The sequence below is a fragment of the Pavona decussata genome, unplaced genomic scaffold (genome assembly GCF_977016875.1).
Source record: "Pavona decussata unplaced genomic scaffold, jaPavDecu1.1 SCAFFOLD_260, whole genome shotgun sequence".
NCBI lineage: Eukaryota > Metazoa > Cnidaria > Anthozoa > Scleractinia > Agariciidae > Pavona > Pavona decussata.
In genome coordinates, this window is record NW_028145663.1 from 2130246 (window position 1) to 2153260 (window position 23015).

General features: G+C 38.8%; 2 protein-coding genes across 2 annotated transcripts; both read right to left on the reverse strand.

Annotated features, from left to right (window-relative positions):
* Positions 1 to 910: 910 nt before the first annotated feature.
* On the reverse strand, positions 911 to 17848 carry LOC146456265 (stimulated by retinoic acid gene 6 protein-like). Its single transcript, XM_085093423.1, has 20 exons — positions 17612 to 17848; positions 16023 to 16031; positions 14764 to 14868; positions 13981 to 14072; positions 12468 to 12637; positions 12079 to 12199; positions 11621 to 11672; positions 10820 to 10948; positions 10032 to 10105; positions 9331 to 9392; positions 8446 to 8507; positions 7259 to 7373; positions 6735 to 6810; positions 6109 to 6190; positions 5256 to 5304; positions 4862 to 4982; positions 3656 to 3757; positions 3260 to 3423; positions 1673 to 1837; positions 911 to 1161 (listed from the first exon to the last, which is right to left on the reverse strand). Exons 1-20 carry the CDS (start codon positions 17846 to 17848, stop codon positions 911 to 913), a joined length of 2238 nt encoding a protein of 745 aa, XP_084949549.1.
* A 1787-nt stretch (positions 17849 to 19635) lies between these two features.
* Positions 19636 to 21641, reverse strand: LOC146456266 (uncharacterized). The gene is made up of 2 exons (XM_085093424.1): positions 20216 to 21641; positions 19636 to 19676 (listed from the first exon to the last, which is right to left on the reverse strand). The coding sequence occupies exons 1-2, from the start codon at positions 21585 to 21587 to the stop codon at positions 19636 to 19638; spliced, it is 1413 nt and encodes a 470-aa protein (XP_084949550.1). The 5' UTR covers positions 21588 to 21641.
* Between the last annotated feature and the right edge of the window lie 1374 nt (positions 21642 to 23015).

The window sequence follows — 23015 nt, forward strand, 5'->3', positions numbered from 1 at the left end:
AATATATCAAACACTCGAAAGAGTGTTTCATCCGATTTCCATACACCGAGAAGGCGTTTGGAAATAGCATGAAACACTCTTTCGAGTGTACAGGGTAGGCAAGCAGCTGCAGTAGAACTGCGCTCCTTAAAGGGGAAGTATCATGGGGTTTTTGGTATCTTTTGTTAGAAATGATGAAACAAGACCTTCAATCAGCTGCCAAATAATTCTAGATTGACGAGAGGAACGAAATCAACTCAATTCTTGAAAGAAACAACTCGTGATCTGTCTAGCGCATTTTGGAAACAAAAATGCGAGAACTTGAAAAACATTAGCCTAATATTTTTCAAGTCTCAATCCAAACCGGCCTACTCTGTCTTTGGCCAGAGGCACTAATCGACAGTTCTATTGCACTGGGGTGATAATTTTTAACAAACTTGACAATTATTTCGTTGTTTCTGCTGACAGTCAAACATTTTTGGGTTTTGAAATTACAGCAAATTTTCGTGATACTTCCCCTTTAATATGGAAACTTCGAATATTTTGTAAAGATGGTGACAATGATAATGGTGATGATTTTTTTTGCTATAAACAAAAGCTGCATAATACGAAGTAACTCAAATTGAAACGAATAGGAAAGGGGCCACCATAGCTAAATTTGTTCTATGTAAGGTATCGAACGCACTCTTATAATCTGTGATTACCACAAGTTTTTACTGTTTCTGATAAAAGAAAACCCTAAATCCTGGATTGCAACTTCATCGTTTTATTGTTATTTGGCACAACCTCGCCTAGTCCTCCTCTGACTTCTCTCTTCTGCTATGTCTGTAAATTTCTCTTCGCTTATGTCACCCAGAAACTCAGCGCAGACCTGTGGAATCTTGTGTAGCAACCTACAAGTTGTTTAGTCTAGTAAACAAGTGAACTTCAATCACAGCTTTATGTTGTAGTCATAGTCATCGCGTTCGTTTTCCACGGTTTGGTTTAACTGATCCGCGCCTCTCTGTATCATGACACCAACAGCTGCAAATGGCGATCGCTCGACGAACATCTCTGGTCGCCGGTACTCTTGAAGAGACGGATTGTTGTGCAATGTAAGAAGTAGCAGCCATCGGTTACGAATTAGTCTTGAATAACGATGTTGTAAAGTTCTCTTATTGAGCTCGACGCTGACTTGATTGTCTAAAAACAGAACAAACGATTTTTGTAGATAATTCCCGATAATTCAAATTGACTAAAAAACCGTAGTAAAAAAAAAAAAAAAAGGAGAATGTGCTGATCAAAAATGGAAGCAGATGCTCACCAATAGCAATGGGTATACAACAGAGAAGACGATTACAACTAATGCAGTGCAAAGCGATCTTTGAAATTGGGACGTCGGGATAAGCGCACAAAGTACCCGTGCTTGTTTTAACATTCTTTTACAGTATTAAAAAAAGACATTAAACGTTAATTTGTAACTTTTCCTAATTTGGTACTATAATAACACTTCATTGTTCATGTGACCTGATGTTTCCGTGGCAACAAGATTGGATTGGTGCTATCGATGACGATAATAGTGGCAAGGTCGTCGATGAGTACGTCAGTGATAGTGTTGATTGTAAAGACAATAGTGATGATCAAATGGAGGCATTGGTAAATCTAAGCATAAAACACATATTTATGTAAATGAAGCGTATTTAGAATAACTTACTGGCACACTCGACAACGTGGTTATTTGCTTCAACAATGGACTCTTCGTCGGCAAGATCAATTTGTCTGTCAGTCATCGTCTTGATGAGAAGCCGGCAGAATGTCACCAGAACTGGATTGGCGTGGGCATGTTCCAGAAGCAGGTAACCTACGTACGCGTTAAAACCTGACCAGAAATTGAAACGAACGTTGTTTTTTCGACAGGTGCGCAAATGAATATCATTAACGTATTCTACATGTACATGATGGAAGATCTTTAGTATCTTACTTTCCATAATAGTAGAGTAGTCTATAAGCACCAATTTAGCAACAGATTAGGTACTTGTCCGAATCAATCAATCAATCAATCAATCAATCAATCAATCAATCAATCAATCAATCAATCAATCAATCGATCGATCGATCGATCGATCGATCGATCGATCGATCAATCAATCAATCAAGTTAAAGCATATAAATTTAAGTTCAAGTTAAAGCATATAAATATACTTGTGGGTCTACATCTGTAGAAGTACAGCCGAGTCTGCATACACCAATTTAAAACTTAAGTATTTCCTTATCATAAATTTGAAATCAAAACTGCAGCCAATGGAATTTAAAATCTGATGTCATAGTCCTTAGTAAAGATTGGGCAGACGTGACGCAAAATTTAAGTTCCTTCAGTAGAACATCGTTCTTTGCCCCTTCAAAGAAATAGATTTGAAATTGTGGTTGTTGTAGTTGCACGCAATGTTCCAGCGTACCACTCCTCTGTAACTGTTTGAGTGTATGTGCTGAAGCGTGGTGTAATAACCTTGTTATCGCCTCTTAAAATTACAACGATTACCTCTGAGTTTGATAATATATACCACAGGGTTGGGTATCACGTCATTAACTATCAGCAGTAACTATAACTTGTTAAAACACCGGACGTAATGCCGTGGAAACCTCGACTACTTCGCCATATCATTTTAAATTGTTAAATTAATGACATGCCATTTCTTCTACGGACAGTAAAGAATTTGCTTTACGGGTTACTGTCTGGAACAGTGTAGCACAGGCAGACAAAAATCACTTGCATTAACTTAAGAGACTGATAGCAGAATTACTTGACAATGTAATAGACGTGTTATGTCTGAAGCACATTGATAATCACACGACCAGCCTAACCCCATAATTTCATTCTCGCTACTGCACACAAGAGATAAAAGTTAACTTTGTATCGGCTCTGTAGTTATTGTAGGTAGCTCGTTTAACACCACTATCTAGGAAGAGGGCGGATAAAAAGGAGGGCGGGGAGGGAGGGGGGGGGGGAAGATATGCTGTCGAACTATTAGCCTATATGTCAGTTATGATCTTTCTTAACGGTTTAAGTAATTCTATTCTAATTAAAAATGAATGCATTCAGCTCGGAAAGTAATTTCTAGTACACTGTACGTGGCAATCTTAGAGGTTCTTTCTGTTTTTTTTTTTCAATGTCTATGCCCTAATGTCACCTTTGCAAAAGCTCTGAATGTAGAGGCCTAGTTACAATTTCATCAGAGTACAGACTTTTCACTTAGTCTTTTTTTCCCCTCATGGCTTTTCAAACAAAAATTGATGGTCAAACCTGGATCCATGAGCTCAAAGTCACGTGATAAGACGCTTTTCTGCGTCCTTCCCAGAAACATCACGCCAAGAACAGCACCGATGATGACACGCTTGAGGCAGGAGATAACACCCAGGAAGATGTTGAAGAAAAACAGGAAGAAAGTGCAAATATGGAAGAGCCGTCTGTTGAGGGAAGACGCTCGGTAAGGTAATACACAAAAATAAACAAAAACAATAACAACAACAACAACAACAGCTCAATAAAGAACAACAAAAACAACTGGGCATACGAAAATGAAGAATTTTCCGGTGCCCATTATTTTTTGGTCAGTGGTTGAGAGAGCATTTAAAAACCCGCGGAGCTCTGGTGACGAGAATTTCACAAACCAAAATTGTCCGCGTTACTTTGCCGTACCTGTTATCCAGGGCCATTGTCGTTTCCCTGTCTATTAAAAATGCATACTTGGCCAACAGTAATTGGATCCAATAGAAAACAAGGGAAATCACTACAGCGGGCCTGAAAAAAAAAAAAATCCAGTGTATTTTGTTAACAAATTTTAAACTGCTGAAAGAGAACATTCATGGCATTTCGAGCTTGAAAACCTTTCCCCAGGCCTCAAAAGAGAACGTATTGTATGAAATGCGGCACGACAAATTCAGTGTTGTACAAACGTATACAGTATGTGTCCCCTAGTCCGGACGAAAAGAAAGCAGAGAATATGTCTTTAATTTAACCTAAGAGCTGAAATTTGGTCTGTAACTTACTGCATCCCTCAACTTACATGTGGGAGGCCAGAAGCTTCTGTACTGTGTTTACTAATCTTGTAATACCGAAAAGGGCGGTTGAGTGCTACTTTGTGTAAAAAAAAGTGACTAGCTCCAAGACCAATTTGCGTTCGTTTCTTTTATTTCTTATTCTATTATAGTGTTTTCCATACTTGAAAATGAAAATTCAGTAGCGAACAAAACTTTGTTCTGAGTACAACGTTTATCGCCCTTGAGTGAAATCAAGAAAGTGTCTTTTGTCTGCGAAAGGAACACTAAGTTACTCAGTCACTCAGACAAGTTACTCAAGTTACTCAAGTTACTCAGTTACTCATTTTCTCAGTCTTCTACTCGATTTAGAAAGGAAAATCCTCCTTTCCTTCTTTACATTCTAAGTAAATTAAATTCGCTTTTGCTGCCATGCTGCTCGAGGTAAGTATGGAAAACGCTAGAGAACTTTTGAAAGAATAAACATTGATTTATCGAGTCATAATTTTAGTTCGACATTCAAATTGTAATCCAATATATTTTACGCTGGTAGAAAGAACATTTATTACAGATCTTCATCCCCAAAATTAGCTTTCTGAGCAGATATGTAAGATATGCAAGTAATTCGAGGAGCCATGAACCAGTAAGCAACAACGAAAATCAAGCTTAGAGTATGTGGTCAAAGAACAGGGGCAACATACTGTAGTTTTATGTTATATTGTTAAGTTTAAATTTCATTGAGGCAACCATATAGTATTAGCTGCTAATTTTCCCTCCTGTCATATCCAAATTGGTAATTAATTTGAATTATTTCTACAATTGAAATCATAGTACACATTACATTATTCTGCGGTACGCAAAGACATACCATAGAGCTTGGAGCTTTGACCAAAAAAAGGAGTCAAAACTTCCATCCGCCATTGGCAAAATAAGCTGCTGTCCGACCACGAATCCCACCAAGCTCAACATGAAAACAGTGATCGTGTAACCTTTGAGGAAGACAAAATTTTACTGTACCAATTAAGCACTAGAATTCATGTTGAGGAATTACGATTTAGACATTTAACTAGATACGAACGCCGGTGGAAACCCAACACACCAACGGTTATATAGAACTTTTGGGGAAAAAATACATGTACTCTAAAGGCACTAGACACTCTTGCCAAATGTTTGGAATTGGCGATCAGATTCAGATTTGGCAAGCTCCTTAATTACGCATCATCACGGGATCCCTTTCCGAAATAGAAAAGGAAAAATCTTACCCCAACACAGATAAGCCACTTGGAAACCTGAGTATTTAAGTGTTGCAGCCTAAAAAAAATACAATCTGATTAAAAAATAGTGCAAATAAAGAAACATTCAAATGCGACAGTAAATATACCTGGCTAAGAGTATAGTTATCGTTACGAGCAAGGGTTATTTCAACATGTCGAAAAGATATTTTTATAGTTGCTTCAGTCGTACAAGACCGTGCAAAGTTCGCCAGTTCGTCAACCCGTCCGTCGCTCCGTTTGTTCATGCGTCCGTCCGTCCGTCCCTCCCTCCCTCCTTACCTACCTACCTACCTACCTACCTACCTACCTACCTACCTACCTACCTACCTACCTACCTACCTACCTACCTACCAACCAACCTCCTTCCCTCCCTCCCTTCCTCATTCCTCCCTCCCTTCCTTCCTTCCTTCCTTCCTTCCTTCCTTCCTTCCTTCCTTCCTTCCTTCCTTCCTTCCTTCTTTCCTTCCTTCCTTCCTTCCTTCCTTCCTTCTTTTCTTCCTGTCTTACTTTCTCAATTTTATTTACGCATTATTTGTTTACCAGCTTGTTAGAGATGACGTTTTCCTTACGGAAATTTCTAATGCGAGTATTATGAGCAATTTTTGATAACACGTTTTAGCCAGTAGTACAAAGATTGCCAAGACAACGTTAACGATTGCCTCTGGGTTTATCATTTTATCATACAGAGTTTATCTGGACACCCCAAAACTAGTTCACATCCACAATAGGCGGACAATTCGATTAGGTAGTAAGCTTCTTTTATGTCCAATGGGTGCAACAAACCCCTTTTTAGTGCTATAGATTCTTTCCAATTTATAAATAATCGATCAACATGTCTTACCGTGACAGACGATGGGTTAAGCTTGAAGACCTCGATTGGTAAAAACTGTTTTTCACCCCGCTGAATGCGTAGCAAATGGCCCCTAGGGATAGAAAAACATATGGCATACTACGACTGACAATTACTCCATAAACTACTAGAATAGAGCTTACAACCAGATGCTGTCATGATCAAAAAACTAACGTTATCTCATCATCTCCTGCATTGTGACATTGTGAAAATATTTGACTACTGATCGTTTTTAATTGTTAGTACAGTTAGATGAGTTACTGTACTTGAGTTAGATGAGTTACTTGAGGGAGCCCATTCCTTATAAGCCCGGTGGCTTCCCTTGGGCTTCCTCACCACTAGTTTTTAAATAATTAGTTTTTTTTTCTTGCTTTCACGGTACAACTTATGGCAAAAAAATAAACTGAACTGAACTGAACTAAAATAGAACAGCAAAAAAATGGGGTAACCACATTCGTTTTAGAATTGAATATCTTAATTGTAAAACAACAACAACAACACCAAAAACAACAGCGACAACAAAAACAAAACAAAACAAAACAAAACAAAAAGGCACGGCATTTATCTAATAACGAATACAGAGATATTATCTACATGTATTGAAAAAGCCTCTTCACCTGTACCAAGAGAGCATGTTTGCCACCAGCACTATACTATAAATTCCAGAGATTACAGCAGCCACAAAAATGGACACTGCAGACATGTTGAAAAAAGACAGGTAAATGACATACCAAACAAAGTAGAAAATTCAGAGGGCGATCTGGGAAGAAGGGGTGACAATGCCATATACGATCTTAGAGTCGACGGATGAAAATCTGCTTCTGATATTTTAAGGGAGGAAGGCGCTGCAGCCATATTGTCTCTAGTTAATAATTATGCAAGCTTTGACATCTAAAAGGTGTTCGAATTTGCTCTAAGAAACTTGCTCGCTTTTTCATATTGGATAAAAATGAGCACATGGCGATTGATCAATGTATATACCCACGACAGGCGCCGTGCGTGTATTTTTCCTTTGAATAAAGAACGCTACTTTGTGTTATTCTATATGTTGACTGTTAGTTCAGTGTACGTGGAGTGACTACAAAGATACCATCCTTTTAATTAGGTTGATCAAAAAACATATCATTAGCTTTATTCAGACCTGCTCCGATAAGAATCCACTGCTTGACTTCAGTTACATCAGCAAAAGGGTTTTCAGGAATGGACTCACGGAGTTTTAGAAACACACCTCCAAGGATGAAAAACAGGATAAGAATCTGGAAAAGATACGAATGACAAGAGATCTTTTGAGCACAGTCTCGATAGTGGAAGAATACAAGACTTTCAGCAAGAAAAGGTTGTACCTCTAATTGCTGATGTACCTTATTTCCTCGAATAAGTGCCCGCGCTCTTATAAGCGGCCACCCTGGAATGCGACCAACCTCTCCGGCGGCCAAAACAGCAATTAAGGGTTACTCACCTCACCTCCCCCTCACTTTCTTAAATAGTAAGAATATCACAAGCAGAGCCTGCTTCTATTGTCATTTTTTTAATCTTTTGAACTTCAACTACATCGGCATCAATATAGGTCCCATCTTCGATCTCCAAAACCGCAGAATTAGAATGGTGTCAAAATGTAAAAATTCTGAGAATAAGCTTGAAATTTCTCATAAAAAAGGGTGATCAATTATTACACCAAATAGTTCCCAGTTAAAGTTTAGGAAAAGCCGCAACGTTTAGTACGGTTTGCTTTATTTTGAAAGGTAACGAATGGTGAAAGTAAGCGCTGCGTGAGGCAATCAGTGACCCTTTGCTCGACAAGTTCTATCAATTATTTAGTCCCCTATTATTTTCGTACACAAGTCCTAGACATAGAAAGATTAAGCACCACGTTTGCGGCAAACGGCAAACGGCAGAAATGACCACGTGACCATGTTTATTCTTCATTTGCCGCTCGCTGTTTTCAGTTTCTCAGCAAAATTGAGTGTTTTGCGTTAGAATTAAAGGTCAGAATTATCTTGTACTATTTTCATCTACGTACTTATACTTTCAAGAAAACATAAACGCGAATCTCACGTTTGCCGTTTGCCGTAAACGTGGTGTTTAATCTCTCTATTGTACGCTTCGATCGAACGGCTGTCATTAGTACCAAGAAGCCCTTGTCAAGTGCATGTATAGCATGAAGGAAGGGGCATCTCTCCCACTACTCTCCCGGCTTTAGCGCGAACTCTCTCCTCTCGACACAACAAATCAAGTTGGAGACCGTTTGATGGAAACCGTACGAACTCGAGGATCACACAGAAAAATAGCTGAGTGTAAACAGTAAAGGTCATGGAAACGCCAACTTACCTCATAAATTCCAACAAAACTGATAAAATAAGTACAAACAACACGAGTTGAATACTTGAATTCTGTGAAAAACAAAAACAACAAAACACAGTTACATTAAAAGTTGTCGTCGTCATTAAAATGGGACCTAACGCAAACAACGACGACGACAACGAAAACGTCAACAGGCAAAGGGTCAGTTATCAAAGACAGTTTAGACGGTGTTTAACAAAACCACGTTCTGAGCCATTTTATTTTTCAATTTTGCCAACAGTCAGATCTAAACATAGTCTGCTGCTGACGGTAACAAGGAGGCTTACATCCAAGGGTAGAAAACTATTTATCTACTTACATAAAAACAATTATAAACAGATTTGGAGGCCCGATGATTGTCTTAAACCGGGGCCTAAGATAGCCTCTGTTTAAATAACTGGCCCAAAATATTTTATGAGCAAAGCAACACTGGCTTAGTATGTGCGCTAACTTTTTCCAGATTTCTTTGACGTCCTTACCAAACTACAAGGTGAAATGACTGAAAAAAATGTAAGAACAACATTGGCTTACGATGGCAAATGTTCTTCTCTATGTGAACTTCAATGTCCTCGATAATAAACATGTTTCTGGAAACATCCGCCACGATACATACAAGTTGAAGACGTAGGAATTATCATAACGTAGACGAGGTAATGTGTTGCGTAAGGTCCCTATAGCTATTAGCGTCATCGTAACCACAGTTATCATCATCATTATCATCACCGTCAGTTTGATCCCCATCATTATAATGCTTATTGCTGTTATCAACAACATGTCATTATTTTTTATCATCGCTATTACCATGGAGATGAAAGGAAAAGAAAAAAACAAAAACAACAGCTGAAACAACAACAACAACAAACATCTGAAAACCTGGTTTCCATTTGTATAGCTTTCCTTTGATCTTTTCTCTGAATGAAGCTGGGTCTCTTTGCCTACGGAGAGATAGAGAACCCAGCTAAAAAGAATATCCACAAGAAAAATGTTGATCCTATATATCCTTCTTCGATAAAAAGCTCAGTGAATACGAGTTACAGGTCATAATTCTACCTAACTAGCGGAAGACGAGAACAAATACAACACTTTAATAAACTGTTGAGTCCATTTTGGATGCATGAGGTGTCATTGGCTTAATGTCAAAACAGTGCCGGGTCCGTATCTCGAAACTCCCGAGGAATTTTGTTCGAAGAAGTGCTTTTCGCATCCGTTTTTCATCGATTGATACTGTAGTTTCCCGTAAAACCTCCTCCAATTTGTTTCTTGATCTTCGAAAGTTGTCTACATTTTAGCTTTCAAAAAAAAAAAAAAAATTAAAATTCTGGAATGTTGTGCATGTTGAGATGGGAAGTTTTGAGAAACGCACGCCAGATCCATCCATTCCTTTAACATAGGTGTTCGGAGTCAAGAATTACAACTTATTTGTGGCTGGTGTTAATTTTACAGTCTTTTAAGTCTTGAAGGAAGCTTACGTACAATATAAAAATTGACAGTTCAGGTCAGAAGATATATGAGACGATCTATGGAACTTGTTAAGCAAACAACGCGACTTGCAATTCCTTGTCAGGTATACATACTCTTTTGGTAAGGGTTCCAGCAGCTTCATCACATATCTGTATTTATAAAACGTCATCCACTCGTTTTGTTCATCCTAAATATAATATAATACCGTACATTAATGATATGGGTTTTCAGACTGTAAATCCTCTTTTCTAGCCGCCCTTATGTTTCATGGCGATATAGCCAATCGGTCAAAGAACATAGCTTCGGGTCGTTGTTAGCCGTTATTAGTCGCTGTGTTTTGCGGTTCTTGTAACAATCGAATTAACGTAAGTACTTGCGAACTCATCGGCTCTTGATAAAACAAGATGACAGTTGAACCCAATAAATACCGTAGGCAAAAGTGGCCGACATTTTCAAATTAGTTTGACTGTATTCAAATTAGTCCTACAAGCCTCGTTTAATGGAAAATATTCTTTCACTTTTGAACTCAAGAGTGAGGTTAGTTAGCGCTTATTTGAATGAAAAGAAAATTAGCCTGCGTGCACAACTAAAGACTTGCTATTTACGCGAGGTGAATTTCCAGTAATCACTTAAGCAAGCTAAATTATTTTCCAAGACCGCAAGGGTCCAAAATCGTTCAACTATTTGTTAAACCGGTCTAGAAACAGAAACAAAATTGGCTTGCAAGCATACAAACGAGGAAAGATAGGAGAACAGAAGCAAAATATCCTCAAAAGAAAGCTGCGGTTTTTATTATTATTTACCTAATATGCTGATCTATCAAAAAATAGTCCGCAAAGATGCACGTGTGTGCCGTAGGGTGTGTTTATTTCTAAGACACAACAAGCTCTATTCGACCAACCTTTGGGCCGACATTTTGCCGGCATCGTGTGTGGATTGCTTCTACCAGTAACCATAGATACTTGAAAAATAAAAAAGCCAGACAAAGGAACACAGGCATCTCAAAAGCTAGCATGTCACCAGGAAATATCTAAAATGATAAATTAAACTTTTAATAGCTTACAAGGGAACAATCGAAGACTCCTTAAAGTAATTGCAGACCACCCCTTAGGAAGTACGATTACGTCTTAGGCCATACTTATTGGTTAATGGTTAATCCGTCGGATCGGTTTAAAAACTCCCATTCATTTTCGAAAGCGCCCTTAAAAAATTCCTCGAAAGTCTATAAAGTCTCGTTTCCCGTCGGGCTCTACTTCGTAAAAGCAATGGGAGGCAAAGCATTTTATGGATATGAATTTAGAGAGCTCATGGTGTGTGTGTGTGAGAGGAGATACGAATGTTTGGGTGAGTGTGCGTCAACACACGATACATTGTAAATCGGAGGATAATTGGTGGCATAAATGTACAACAACAACTCAATGTACTACCTAACAAGCTAAAGCCCTCTTGAAAACCGACAACGCATTGACGATATCGCGAATTTGTTGGACAACTCAACGAGTGGCTAAACACTTTATACTAAATATTTTCTGTAATTCTTTACCGAATGCTTTGTAGTGTAGGACAATGATAGTTTTGTAGATATATAGACATTAAGTTTGAAATGCGCAAATGAAAATTTTATCTTTGATAATTGCACAAAAGAAGTTTAATAAATTACCGCTATTAATTATTTTTACTAAGTAAAATATTCTCTTCTTACCGCAGTTCTGTATTGCGGGCACTGCCAGAATTCAGAGACTGAGAGAAGGATCCTGTAAAAGTAAAAAAATAAACAAATAGGAAAAAAAGACAAAGAGAGAAAAGTGTTACGACGAGACTGTACATAAAAGATTAAAAAGTTTACCCTAAAATTCCGGAATAACCGGTTTGAAACTAGATCTGTAAACCATCCTTCCCCCAATAAAAAAGTTTTCATGAAAAAGGGAATTTTTTGGTCTGAATAGAAATGTAAGTTTTTTATAAGAGGCTGACAAAAGAATTTCGTGAAAATCGATTCCAAAGTTGAATTATTCCTGTAGTTACAAAAAAGAACATTTTACACTATTGACTCCGGATACCAATTCACTGTTTGAGGGCTGTCACCAATACTGGATTAAAGGGAAATACTTAAGTCTTAATTAGAAACTATTAAATTGATCGCTAGTAAAAATTGCTCACCAAAAGCCGGAGTACAATAAACCGATGACGAAGCCAACAATCTTGTAGTCAGTCGCCATGCAGGCAAACAGAGGATAATAGGCGACTCCAATGGTTAACATGGCGATTATCTTCCAAATTACTAAGAAAAGCAAAACAAACCATAAAAACAAAACACTTCAAAACATTTTTATCTCTCGTGGTTGGTATAATTAAAACAAATGTTTGACAAACAATGGTTTGTTTGTAAACGAGAGGGGACTTAGCTTATTTTAGTTATTTATATGTTTTTGTTTTCCGTACACGAGAAATCATTCATTTTCAATTGTTGTACACTTACGGGGACCGAAAGTAATCAATTAATTTGATTTAAAGAGGGAAAAATTCAACCTCAAAAGTCATTGTCTTACTTCCAGTAAAGCTAGGAACCTCCGGGCTTTTAATCCATTCGTTGAACTCGGGAGAAAAGATTTCGTCAAAGGTTCCAACAAACAGGATACTCAAACACTTGGATGTAGTAGCGCCGAACGCACAGGCAAAGGCAAACCTGTTTTCATAACTGTCCACCAGGTTAACAGGACTGAAAAAAAGAGAAGGATATCGACACCTCATGAATGTTAAAACCAATGAAAAGACGAAGTACAGAAACAAAGACAAAGATGATGTTGGCCATGAATAACCCTTTCACCTCAAACGCGGAAACAAAACACGGAACGAGCTACACACTTTAACTTACGATTTGATTGTTTTTATTTACGGAAACTCACCTTTTAGACGAATTTCACAATCATATGAGGCTCACAAAGAGCTTTTTACACAGGACACAGTAACTTACCGGACAGATTTACCTCGCCATTGATCATTGACGAGGGCGCGAGTTTGTGTTCTCGAGCTCCATTATACAGACGAAATCATTTCGCGAATCACTGGTGAGTTCCACCTTTTCTTTCTTTTTTTTTTTCAGACAGATCTACGTCCCTAGGCTGGTTGTAAAAAAACTACCGTATTTGCATGAGGCAGTGATTCTGTATTGAGAACCTGCTGTTGCTAAACGGTTTTGCAGTATGTATTTGTCTGAAAACCGCACATCATCTAGTAATTCGAGCCTTAACATTAGAAAGCATAAGACGCAGAAGCTTAGCTGTGGAAGAGGTTTGACAAGCTGGAAGACAGTCTGGATTTCAGCCGCTAAAAAGGAGAAGGCTGAAATTCAGGCTACTGGGATGAGTGAAAAATGTACGCGTCCTACAGGGTTGCTTATCAATAATAATCACAAAGAACAGGGGTTTACGATTGAGTGTAGGAAGTTATTACGTCTTTGCTTAGATTTCATTATATTTCGTTCCAGGGTTATATTTCGCTCCAGTCATGAGTCGCAATATGGCTTGAAAACGTCTCTCATAGCTGGACGCTGGTTACATGAGTTGCTTTCAAACATTGATAGGTTCAGTAACTTCTTTTATACTCTGACAAACGGGTTATCCGTACAGACGTATTATCCATCCATGTGGTAGTTAAGGACTGGCCCTCCTTTTTTTACTGCGCATACACACAGAGGTTCTCGGGATAGTTCGAGAATCTCGGACTTCGTAAGGAAGGTGCCTACTTATACCAAGGTATTAACAGGCAAATTATCCGTCGTGACGAATTATCCATGCACTATAAGCAGCTGGTTTGTCTAGGTGGTTACTTCATCTGCTTTTATACACTAATTATCAGCGAACTGAAATGGTAGCCGAAGTTCGCCGAATCAGGGCGCAGGTGGTCTGATCCAAAGGGATAACATTCATTAAGAATGTCCAATAGCAAATTGTTTCTTTAGTCTTGGTCTTTATACTCTTAACTTCAGAAAATACTAGGTCCATAAAGGTTCATACGAATAGTTCTAATTAATGATTGATTAAAACGAAACCAGTCACTTACATGCACAATCCTGGCCGAGTGATTGTTAAGCCACACATCGTTACTTTCCTACTCCGTCGATTTAAACATGACAGCAGAAGCAGGATAAGAAGCTATAAAAGGTAAACATGATACAGAAATACGTCAAAAACAGAAAATGGAAGCGTAGTTAGTGGTCTTTTTTCTGACTTTGTTTGCATTGTCGACCTCATCATTCTTGGATTTAGTTGCTCCCCTTTCGAGTCATGTCATTATGTTAGCGATCCTCTAGAATATTTTGCAAACATTTCCCGTACCTAGGTGGGTGAAAAATGAATTCCTTTTGTAACGAGCCTGACCCCGGCAAACCGGCTAAAACAACCAACGACTGTGACAGCTAGCCTACGCATTCCCTTGTTCCCGCCATTTTATTTTTGCGTTCGTTTTTTGATTTTTGCCGCTTGCCCCAGACTATCTGAGAGCCTGAAACAGGCTAGTACTTATTGCGTGTAGTCGACAGCACGCAAAACAATTTAAATATCTTTCTCTCCCTGGTTCCCGCGCGTTTTATTTTCTCAGTAACAGTTATTGTTGCTATTATAAAGGCATTATTAGTAGTGGATATTTTAATAGGCCATTTTCATGATAGCGTCATTTGACTACCACTACCAGAATTCACTTCGTTTTCCTTTTCAAATTTAAATTTTGTAATTCCAGGGGAGAGCAAAGAACAATAGCTCTAATTAGCATGAGAAAACAAAAACCATAAGGATTCTGGTAGTTGTAGTAAAATGACGCCATAGTGAAAATCTCCTATTGTCTTACCGCAGGGAGCACAGCGAAGGACGTCAGAAGACCCTGGCTCAATTCTGGTACGCAGATGAAAAATTCGGTACTAGTGACACACACAAAAAGCAAACTGTTAGTTATCTGAATAAAGAAACCCGCACATGCACAGTGAGCCAGCTAACGACAGGCTTTGTTTAACCAGCTGCACCGGCGGTGCTCTAAGGATGTTACTGTGTACCAGCGTAGACAAATTAGCATTAATTCAAGTCACGCTAGTTAACAAAGCAGAGCGTTAATTTCTGTTATTTATACCACACATTTTCGGGCAGGTGCAGCCTCATTTTTAAAATTAATTTTCTGTATTAATCTTAGTTTAACCTTTAAATGCATCGGCCAGCATATATAATTGTCTGTCTCAGCTTTCGTTTCACTATGTTTGGGATGAAATAGCTTTGCAATCATCAACGATTGCTTACTTGACGGGATGCGGGGCCTCCGTACCCAAGTTAATTTACCTCGTTTCGACATTTTTAAACCAAAATACCTTGCCCGCATTTGTTATTGTTAACAAATGCTTCAATGGTCTGTTTCACATTTCTAGGCGCCTATACGCGGTACGGTGGAGCACTGGAACAGTTAAAGTCCTCAGTCAAAATTGCGTAGTTTTATAATGGTAATTGAACTGAGTGGAGTGCAATTTGGTCTGAAATCATACGCGTGATTTCAAAATCGAACTCGCGCTGCGCGCTCGTTCGATTTGAACTCACAAGTATGATTTCAGACCAAAATTGCACAACACGAAGTTCATGCAATTCCCACTTTATTACACCCATTTTGAAATCTCACAGTTTTTTGTCAATATTAATATTTATTTATCCACTTCAGGAAACCCGGTTTCATTTTCATTTTGATGGACTAAAAAAGGATGCGATTTAGAGCAAAAAATAGTGCGGTTCGTGATTAAATCGCACTGTTGAGAACCAATCAGATTGCAAGGATCATCAGTGATTTCAAAATGGGTGTAATAAAGTCCGTAAATGTTAATCTTATTGCTCTATAAGGTTAAAAGCTAGTAATCTTCAGGGATCTTCTTAGTCTTTACAGAAGTTGGTAGGAAGACAAATTTAACAGAGCGAGGTGGAATACAATAAAATTAGCCAATTAGGAAGTCTAAACGGTGACCTCGTTCGCTTAATAGAGGTGAACGCTCAATACAGTTACAATTTACAGTAAATATGGTTGGCGAATTCAGGGAATTTCATAAGTGACCGCTTAATAGAGGGTGACCGCTCAACAGAGGGCCACTTTATAGAGACATCTCGACTTTGATTCCAATTGCATTCGATAATCAGGAACAAACGAGGGAAACCTTGCTGGAAAACCATTCAGTCTATGAAATATCTGTTCGCAACTCTTTTTACATAAGTCGGTTGAATAAAATCAATTCGAGCTGGTCAAACTTACATGCCGAGGTCAGATATCCGTAGAAATCGTGAACATCGCTACAACAGATGTATGTAGGGAGGCATCAAATCCTCCTGTTTCTTTGCTTTAGAAAACAAGCTACGCGGAAAGTCCCTGAGAAAATGTATTCCTTCGGGATTATATACAACATTGTCAACTGCGAGATGCCACTTAGCAGCGACTGACGAAGTAGTGGAAAGGCAAAAAGTCACATTTTAATTTCCCAGCAGAATTGCAAATTTTATGTTAATTCAAGCTCTGGATACCAGCTACAAAAATGTTCCATTTCCATTGCATAATGTTTCAAACATTATATTTGAAAGTATGGACCGCTTGCAGTTTGTTTATTAAAAAAAAAACCTACAGAAAAATCATTCAAATACGTTACGTTCGATTGACTGTATTCCGGAGTACTGAAGAGTAAGCGGTATAAGCTGTTCTATTTGGGGAGACGTTTCTGCAAACCTTCCCTGACACATGATAATTTAAGGGCGATTACGTACTCCAGTAACCCCCAAAACCTCTTATGAGGGATTTCTTGTCATCATTGTGGGTATTCCTATTAAAACAGGGTCAATCAAACGTACCGTAACATTCACTGAGGAATGAGTTCATCAAAGAAATACAAAGATAAGTCGAATGTCTATTCCAGTCACCTGGAAGCGAAGTGGTTTATTTTGGATCTATGCAGTTGGTTGAATATATGTCCAAAAAGGACTGAGAAAATATACGAAAAGATCAAGATTATTGAAGCACTGAAATATCGTAAAGCTTGTATGCAAGATATCAGGAAAAGTTTCAAGGACCTCTTTACGCTCTTAAGAATAGACAGGTATCGCATAAATTTGTTTTAATGCAAGAAGAAATATTCAAATAAAACAAGAATGTGTTCATTACGATCAACATAAAAACACGAAGCAATTACACGGGCCATTTAAAGTTACTTACAATTAATGAAAAATCATTAAGGTTAGAAAAATTTTCAATTTCGATTCCCTTCGTGCTCAGAATTTTATCAAACCTAGAGTGTATCGATATGATTTTCACTCGATTTATCTACGTTTGACAGGACTTGGAATCAATGACATCAAATGACATTACTGGCATCAGTGTTCACAGGTCACCCAGGTTTGTGTTGACCTTTGTAACGTAACACCAGCGACGAGATAACCACGCGTGTAGGCGAATTTATAAGGGTTTGTAGGGGGAAAAGAATCGTATTTGAAGGCAAAATTAGGAACGATTTTTCAATAAACGTTTCTCACCTCAACTCCTTTGTGGTTCTTTTTGTAACCCGTGTGGATTTTGGGTCGATTTGAAGCGATTTGCTGGAGAAGCCATTGGATTATTCAATTATTCATTATTCCTACGGCACTGTGTGTTAAGTAACTTACCTATTTTCCGGTTTACTGGCGTTTACTGGCGTTGCAGTGGTCAGTTGTAAATACTGCATTGCTCCCAAATAAAGGTCAATAGCGTTCCTTATCTGCTGCTCGCTAAGTCCTGTTGCGCTCGCGATATTCGACAGAACAGTTGCGTTGTTTCGGACAAAGTTAAAGACGTCTCCCAAGGTGTTGTTACCGGCAAAGAAATCGGGAACGTAGGAGTAACCTTGTTTTATAATTTCACCAATAACGCCAGCGGAAATTCCAGACATCTCGTTAGCTTGAAAAACCTTTCACACAACACTCAGTTCAACGTCACCTCCAGTTTCCAAAGCGGTCGGGAAATTGTTTATGTCCCTCTGGGCCCGCGCACTGGTTAGTGAGTTATTACCAAGATTGACAATCAGTAACCAACAAGCGAGAATAATCCGACTTGTTCTTGGAGACTCCCTGGCGTTGCATTTCAAACTACCGCTAGTGTAGCGGTACAGATATTTTTTACGTTTTAATAGTGCATTTGCTTTCTTTTTTGGCTAAGTACTAAACTAAGAATAGTAAATTTTGGATGTTAAGAATATTTTACAGGTTAATGTATGGTGAAGTAAATATTGGGAACGAGGACGCGGCATTGTCAAAGACCTGAACTAATCGTAATAAGAACAACAAAACTACGCTTGTTTGTGATTGACTTTTTAGAAAGCGGTTTTATTTATGTCACAAATTATTTTAACAGTGATACTTTACTGATTTTATAGTACCTAGATTGGGTTTTACGACGACGAAAAAGCTGTTTCTTATTAAAATTCAGTTAGTAAGATTTCACACCGGAGTGATATCTCTGTTTAATTAAAAAAGGATTTGACGTGTTTCACTGCAACACCTCTATCGAAAGCTGTGTTAACCATAAAGAAAAGCTCTTTCACTTGTAAACATCTTGGAGTAAAGTAAATGATATTCAGAAACAACAGCGTACTCAGAGCTATTATCAACGATGGCAAGGACTTCGGCTCCATGGTGATGAAAAACTACATGAACATGGCGGTCTTCCAAAATTGTGTTTGCAACGGGTTTTCATTTTTGTTCACCCAATGGTTCATTTCGGGTGATTTCTCGGAAGGCCTTAATCTTTTCAGAAATTCGGATTTAGTCGTAAAGAAAATCTATAGTTTTCAGTTAGCAAATGATGTTAGCTCAAAATTTCGCAACACTGGAAACCTAATTCCTGGAAAACGTTTTTTTTTTTGTTTTGTTTTTTGTTTTTCGAATGGGCAAATATGTCATTAAAAATGTGAAAAAAGATCAGCTAGCATTTTTATCAAGCCACAAACAGCTAGTTATCCGTGGATTATAACGTATTTCATACATTTATTTATTTTTTATTTATTTATTTATTTATTTTCAACGGAGCACCAAAGAGCTCTCTTGTTTCAAAGCTAAGGTGTCCCTGCGTTCCGAGTCGAATTCTAATTTTGGAAGTGTTGGTCTTGGAAGATAACTGAAGAATAACTGGAGAACCCGGAGTAAAACCCTTGGCGCAAGGACGAGAATCAATAACAAACTCAACCCACATATGGCATCAACGCCGGGAATTGAACACGGTTACATTGCATGATGGAAGGCTAGCGCTCTCGCCACTGTGCCATCTCTAACCCCCCAGCCTCCCCCCTCCCCCGCCCAAAATAAGCCAGATATCCGATAGCCTCCTGTATATAACCATTAATTGTTATTTTATATTATGCCTTCGTATGCACAAATAAACTCCACTTGTAATTGTTACTGTTTTTACCGGCGTCGACAACATTTACCCTGCTATTTGCTGTAGGGTCAATTATGACTGTGAGGACCTGTACACGAGCTTTAAGAATATATTCTTGTGGCGAGTTCTCACAGTTAACCCAACTTCAAAATCGTCTTGCAGGAAAGAGCCCTTCCAACGCAATAAAGCCGACAATCAGAAAGAAAAAAAAAAATACAAAAAAACAAAAAACAAAAACAAAACAAAACAAGCAAAAAAGGACTTTTCGTCTCAACAGCAGTTTATTTTACGAATCATCATCGTTTATTTTTGCTCTGAAGCTAATGACAATTTTCCAAATGGTACTGTTTAAATCAAAGAAATAAATTTACATTTTCATTGCAATAATGTATTATTAGAGCCTGAGGGCTAACTTAATTGGAAAGTTTTTTAGTTAGCACCCAGCCTTTTGGTTTCGACTTTTAATACAGGTGAAAAGAATATGCAACAAAGAGTTAGACTAAATTATTTAAAATGTTTAATATAAAACAAGATTGCAAATGGTTTGAACCCAGGAGTCATGTCATAAGTACGTAAATTATGATCATCCGGGTGAGTGTAGTCCTGAGAAGGACTGTTTGTGGTGACTTTGACTGACGTTTCGACAACCTGAGCGGAAGTCATCTTCAGAGTCAAGTGAATTGTGGAACGTCAGTAGGTGGTATATACGTCTCTGGTTGTTAACCTGATTGGTCAACGAAGTCCAGATGTTATTGGTCGTTTGTCAGTAAGCCGTGATGTTATTGGCTGTGAACACTGTAAAAAGTGATTGGTGCGTTTCGATCCGTCTTTTGTTAGTCAAAAAGTCTGTGGGTCTATTGTTAGTAAAATGTCTATTGTTTGCCTGTTTCGTTGTTGTTGTCAATAAGTCTTTTGTATGGTGCAGGTAGTTGTAGGCAACGGTTGAGTGCAGGCGTTTGTTCTAAGTTAGTAAACCAGCTTTCCAGAGTGAGTCGTTGATAGTAATTTGTACAGTAGGTAATGCACTTGGCAGAGTCCCAGTCGATTCTGTGGTTCGTTTGTAAATGGTGCTCAGCAATGTGATTGTTGATATCACCATTTCTAGTTGCTCGTTTGTGTTCAGTCAGTCGTACGTTTAAATTTCTGCCGGTCTCACCAATATAAGTGGCCTCGCAGTCGCAGCATTTGATCTTGTAAACTGCTCCCTGTCTGCGGTTAGGTTCGTCTTTGTCCTTTACTTTCGTCAGTAGTTGTCGTAAAGTGGTTATAGGTTTGTGAGCTACACGGATATTGTAGGGTTGTAGAATCCGTGCGATAGTCTCAGAAGTGCCCCTTACGTAAGGTATAGTTACAGTAGTTACGGGAGTCGCGTCGTTGTTTGTGACGTTAGGTTCAGTGTTCTTGTAAGTGTTACGTCTAACAAAGTCCTTGTTGTAGTTGTTCTTGTTGAAAACGTTGTCTAAGTAGTTGTTTTCGTCTGCGAGTCCGTCAGGTGAGTCACAAACCAGTTGTGCTCGCCTTGTTAAGGTCTGTATAGTCGTTGCTTTGTGAGAAGTAGGGTTGTAGGATGACTGGTCCAGTAGTCTGTCAGTATGTGTTGGTTTCCTGTAAACCGTAGTACTTAGTTTGTTGTCGTTGTTGTTACGGGTAACTAAGCAGTCTAGAAAAGGTATTTTACCATTTTCTTCGATCTCCTTAGTAAACTGTATGTCAGCGTTCTGTCTGTTAAGGTGTTCGTGAAAATCGTCGATTTCGTCTTTGTGTACTGCTGTAAAGGTGTCGTCTACGTACCGTAACCAGAGCGGTAGTGTCCGTTTGTAGGTTGCTAGGGCTTGTTCCTCGATGTTCTGCATGACAATTTCTGCTACAACAACAGAAACTGGTGAGCCCATAGCTGTTCCGTGTAACTGTTTGTAGTGCTTTCCGTTGTACTGGAAGTACGTGGACGTTAAGCAGAGGTTCAGTAAGTCCATTAAGTCATCTGTAGGCAGTGGCAGTTTTGTCGTGGAGTTCTCGATCGCGGTAGCAGTACAGTCTAGAGCCAGTTGAAGTGGAATACTGGTGAACAGTGATCTCACATCAAAAGACACAAGTTTGTAGTCGTCAGGTATTTGTACCGTCTTGATAGCGTCAATAAAGGTCTCGGTAGACTGCAGTTTGTGTCGGGATTCGTTTGTCAACGGTTTCAGTATAGTAGTCAAGTATTTGGATAGTTCGTAAGTCGGGGACCCACAGAACGAGACTATGGGTCGCATGGGTATGTTAGGTTTGTGTAGTTTTGGTAGTCCGTAGAGTTTAGGAGGTTGCGGTACGCGGCACCTCAGTCTGTTGTAACGTTGTATGTCAAGAACGTCAGTTTTCTTAAGGTCAAGTAGTTTACTGTTAAGTTAACGTTGAAGTGATGGCGTCGGGTCTCGTTTCAGTTCTTCGTATGTCTCTTTGTCGTTAACTAGAGTGTCCATTCTGTCGTAGTAGTCTGTCTTGTCCATAACAACAGTCACTCGTCCTTTGTCAGCGGGGAGTATGACGATGTTTTCGTCAGTTTTGAGTCGTTTCAGTGCTTGTCGTTCGTCTTTAGTCAAGTTACTGTCAGTTAGGGAGGATGATTGTATAGTAGAAGCAATTCTACTTCTGATGTTATCCTTGGCCGATTCTGATAGTTCTCTCTGACGAGACAGAACCGCCTCAACACTAGATACAATAGCCTCAGTCGGTATGTGTTTAGGCGTCACTGAGTATTTCAGTCCGTAGGAGAGTACCTGGGTTTCAGTCTTGTCTAAAGGACGGGAAGAAATATTCCTGACCCAGTTGTCGTCTGTTTTGTGTCGTTTTTTGTCTTTAGTACGTTGTAGTCGTGTAAATTTCTGTTGACTTTGGTTGCGGTGTTGTTTTTCGGTTTTGTCAGCTCGTTTGTCGGCAATAGCCAGTACAGTGTCAAGTAAGTTTGTCGGTATGAGTTGTTTAAGTTTGTCAAGTCGTTGTTGTAATTTGTTGTTGTAGAAGTTCAGTCTTCTGTGACAGTCGTTAATCCGCGCTCGGATCAATCGTCTACAGGTGGCTTTGACAAACCTATAACCATTTTACGACAACTGCTGACGAAAGTAAAGGACAAAGACGAACCTAACCGCAGACAGGAAGCAGTTTACAAGATCAAATGCTGCGAGTGCCAGGCCACTTATATTGGTGAGACCGGCAGAAATTTAAACGTACGACTGACTGAACACAAACGAGCAACTAGAAATGGTGATATCAACAATCACATTGCTGAGCACCATTTACAAACCAGGCCCGTAGCAAGGCTAAAACAACTGAGGGGGCTTAGCAAAATGGTGAAACAAAACTACCCCCGTCACTCAAAAACAGACTGATTTGGGAGTTTAAGATGCAACAAGAACATAAAAAAACGCGGTAGATTTAGTAAGTTAAACAATAACTTTGCACCTACATCACACTTTTTGGTACATTTTTTTGCCATTTCTTTTACGTGGACTACCATGTGAAATTTTCTAATTTTACGTTCGAAGGAGGACGTAACCAAATGATGACAAATTTTTCTTTCTCTTTTAAAATTTGGCTTGAACCGGGCAGTAAGAATCGGACTGTGGGAGCATTGTGGGACATTTGTATTGCTATAAATGATCGGATGTCTTAGAAAACAAGTCAACTCTCTCGTAAGCAACCAT

Bases quoted from the DNA above. Each gene is read 5' to 3' on its own strand.
- LOC146456265 (XM_085093423.1), bottom strand. From the start codon at position 17,848: ATGTCTGGAATTTCCGCTGGCGTTATTGGTGAAATTATAAAACAAGGT. The intron at 14,073-14,763 runs GTAAGACAATAG...TACCTTTTATAG, and splicing joins CCTTCGCTGTGCTCCCTGCG to CTTCTTATCCTGCTTCTGCT. The intron at 6,191-6,734 runs GTGAAGAGGCTT...TTCTATCCCTAG, and splicing joins AACATGCTCTCTTGGTACAG to GGGCCATTTGCTACGCATTC.
- LOC146456266 (XM_085093424.1), bottom strand. From the start codon at position 21,587: ATGCGACCCATAGTCTCGTTCTGTGGGTCCCCGACTTACGAACTATCC. The intron at 19,677-20,215 runs GCAAACAATAGA...TGATTTAAACAG, and splicing joins TGACAACAACAACGAAACAG to TACCATTTGGAAAATTGTCA.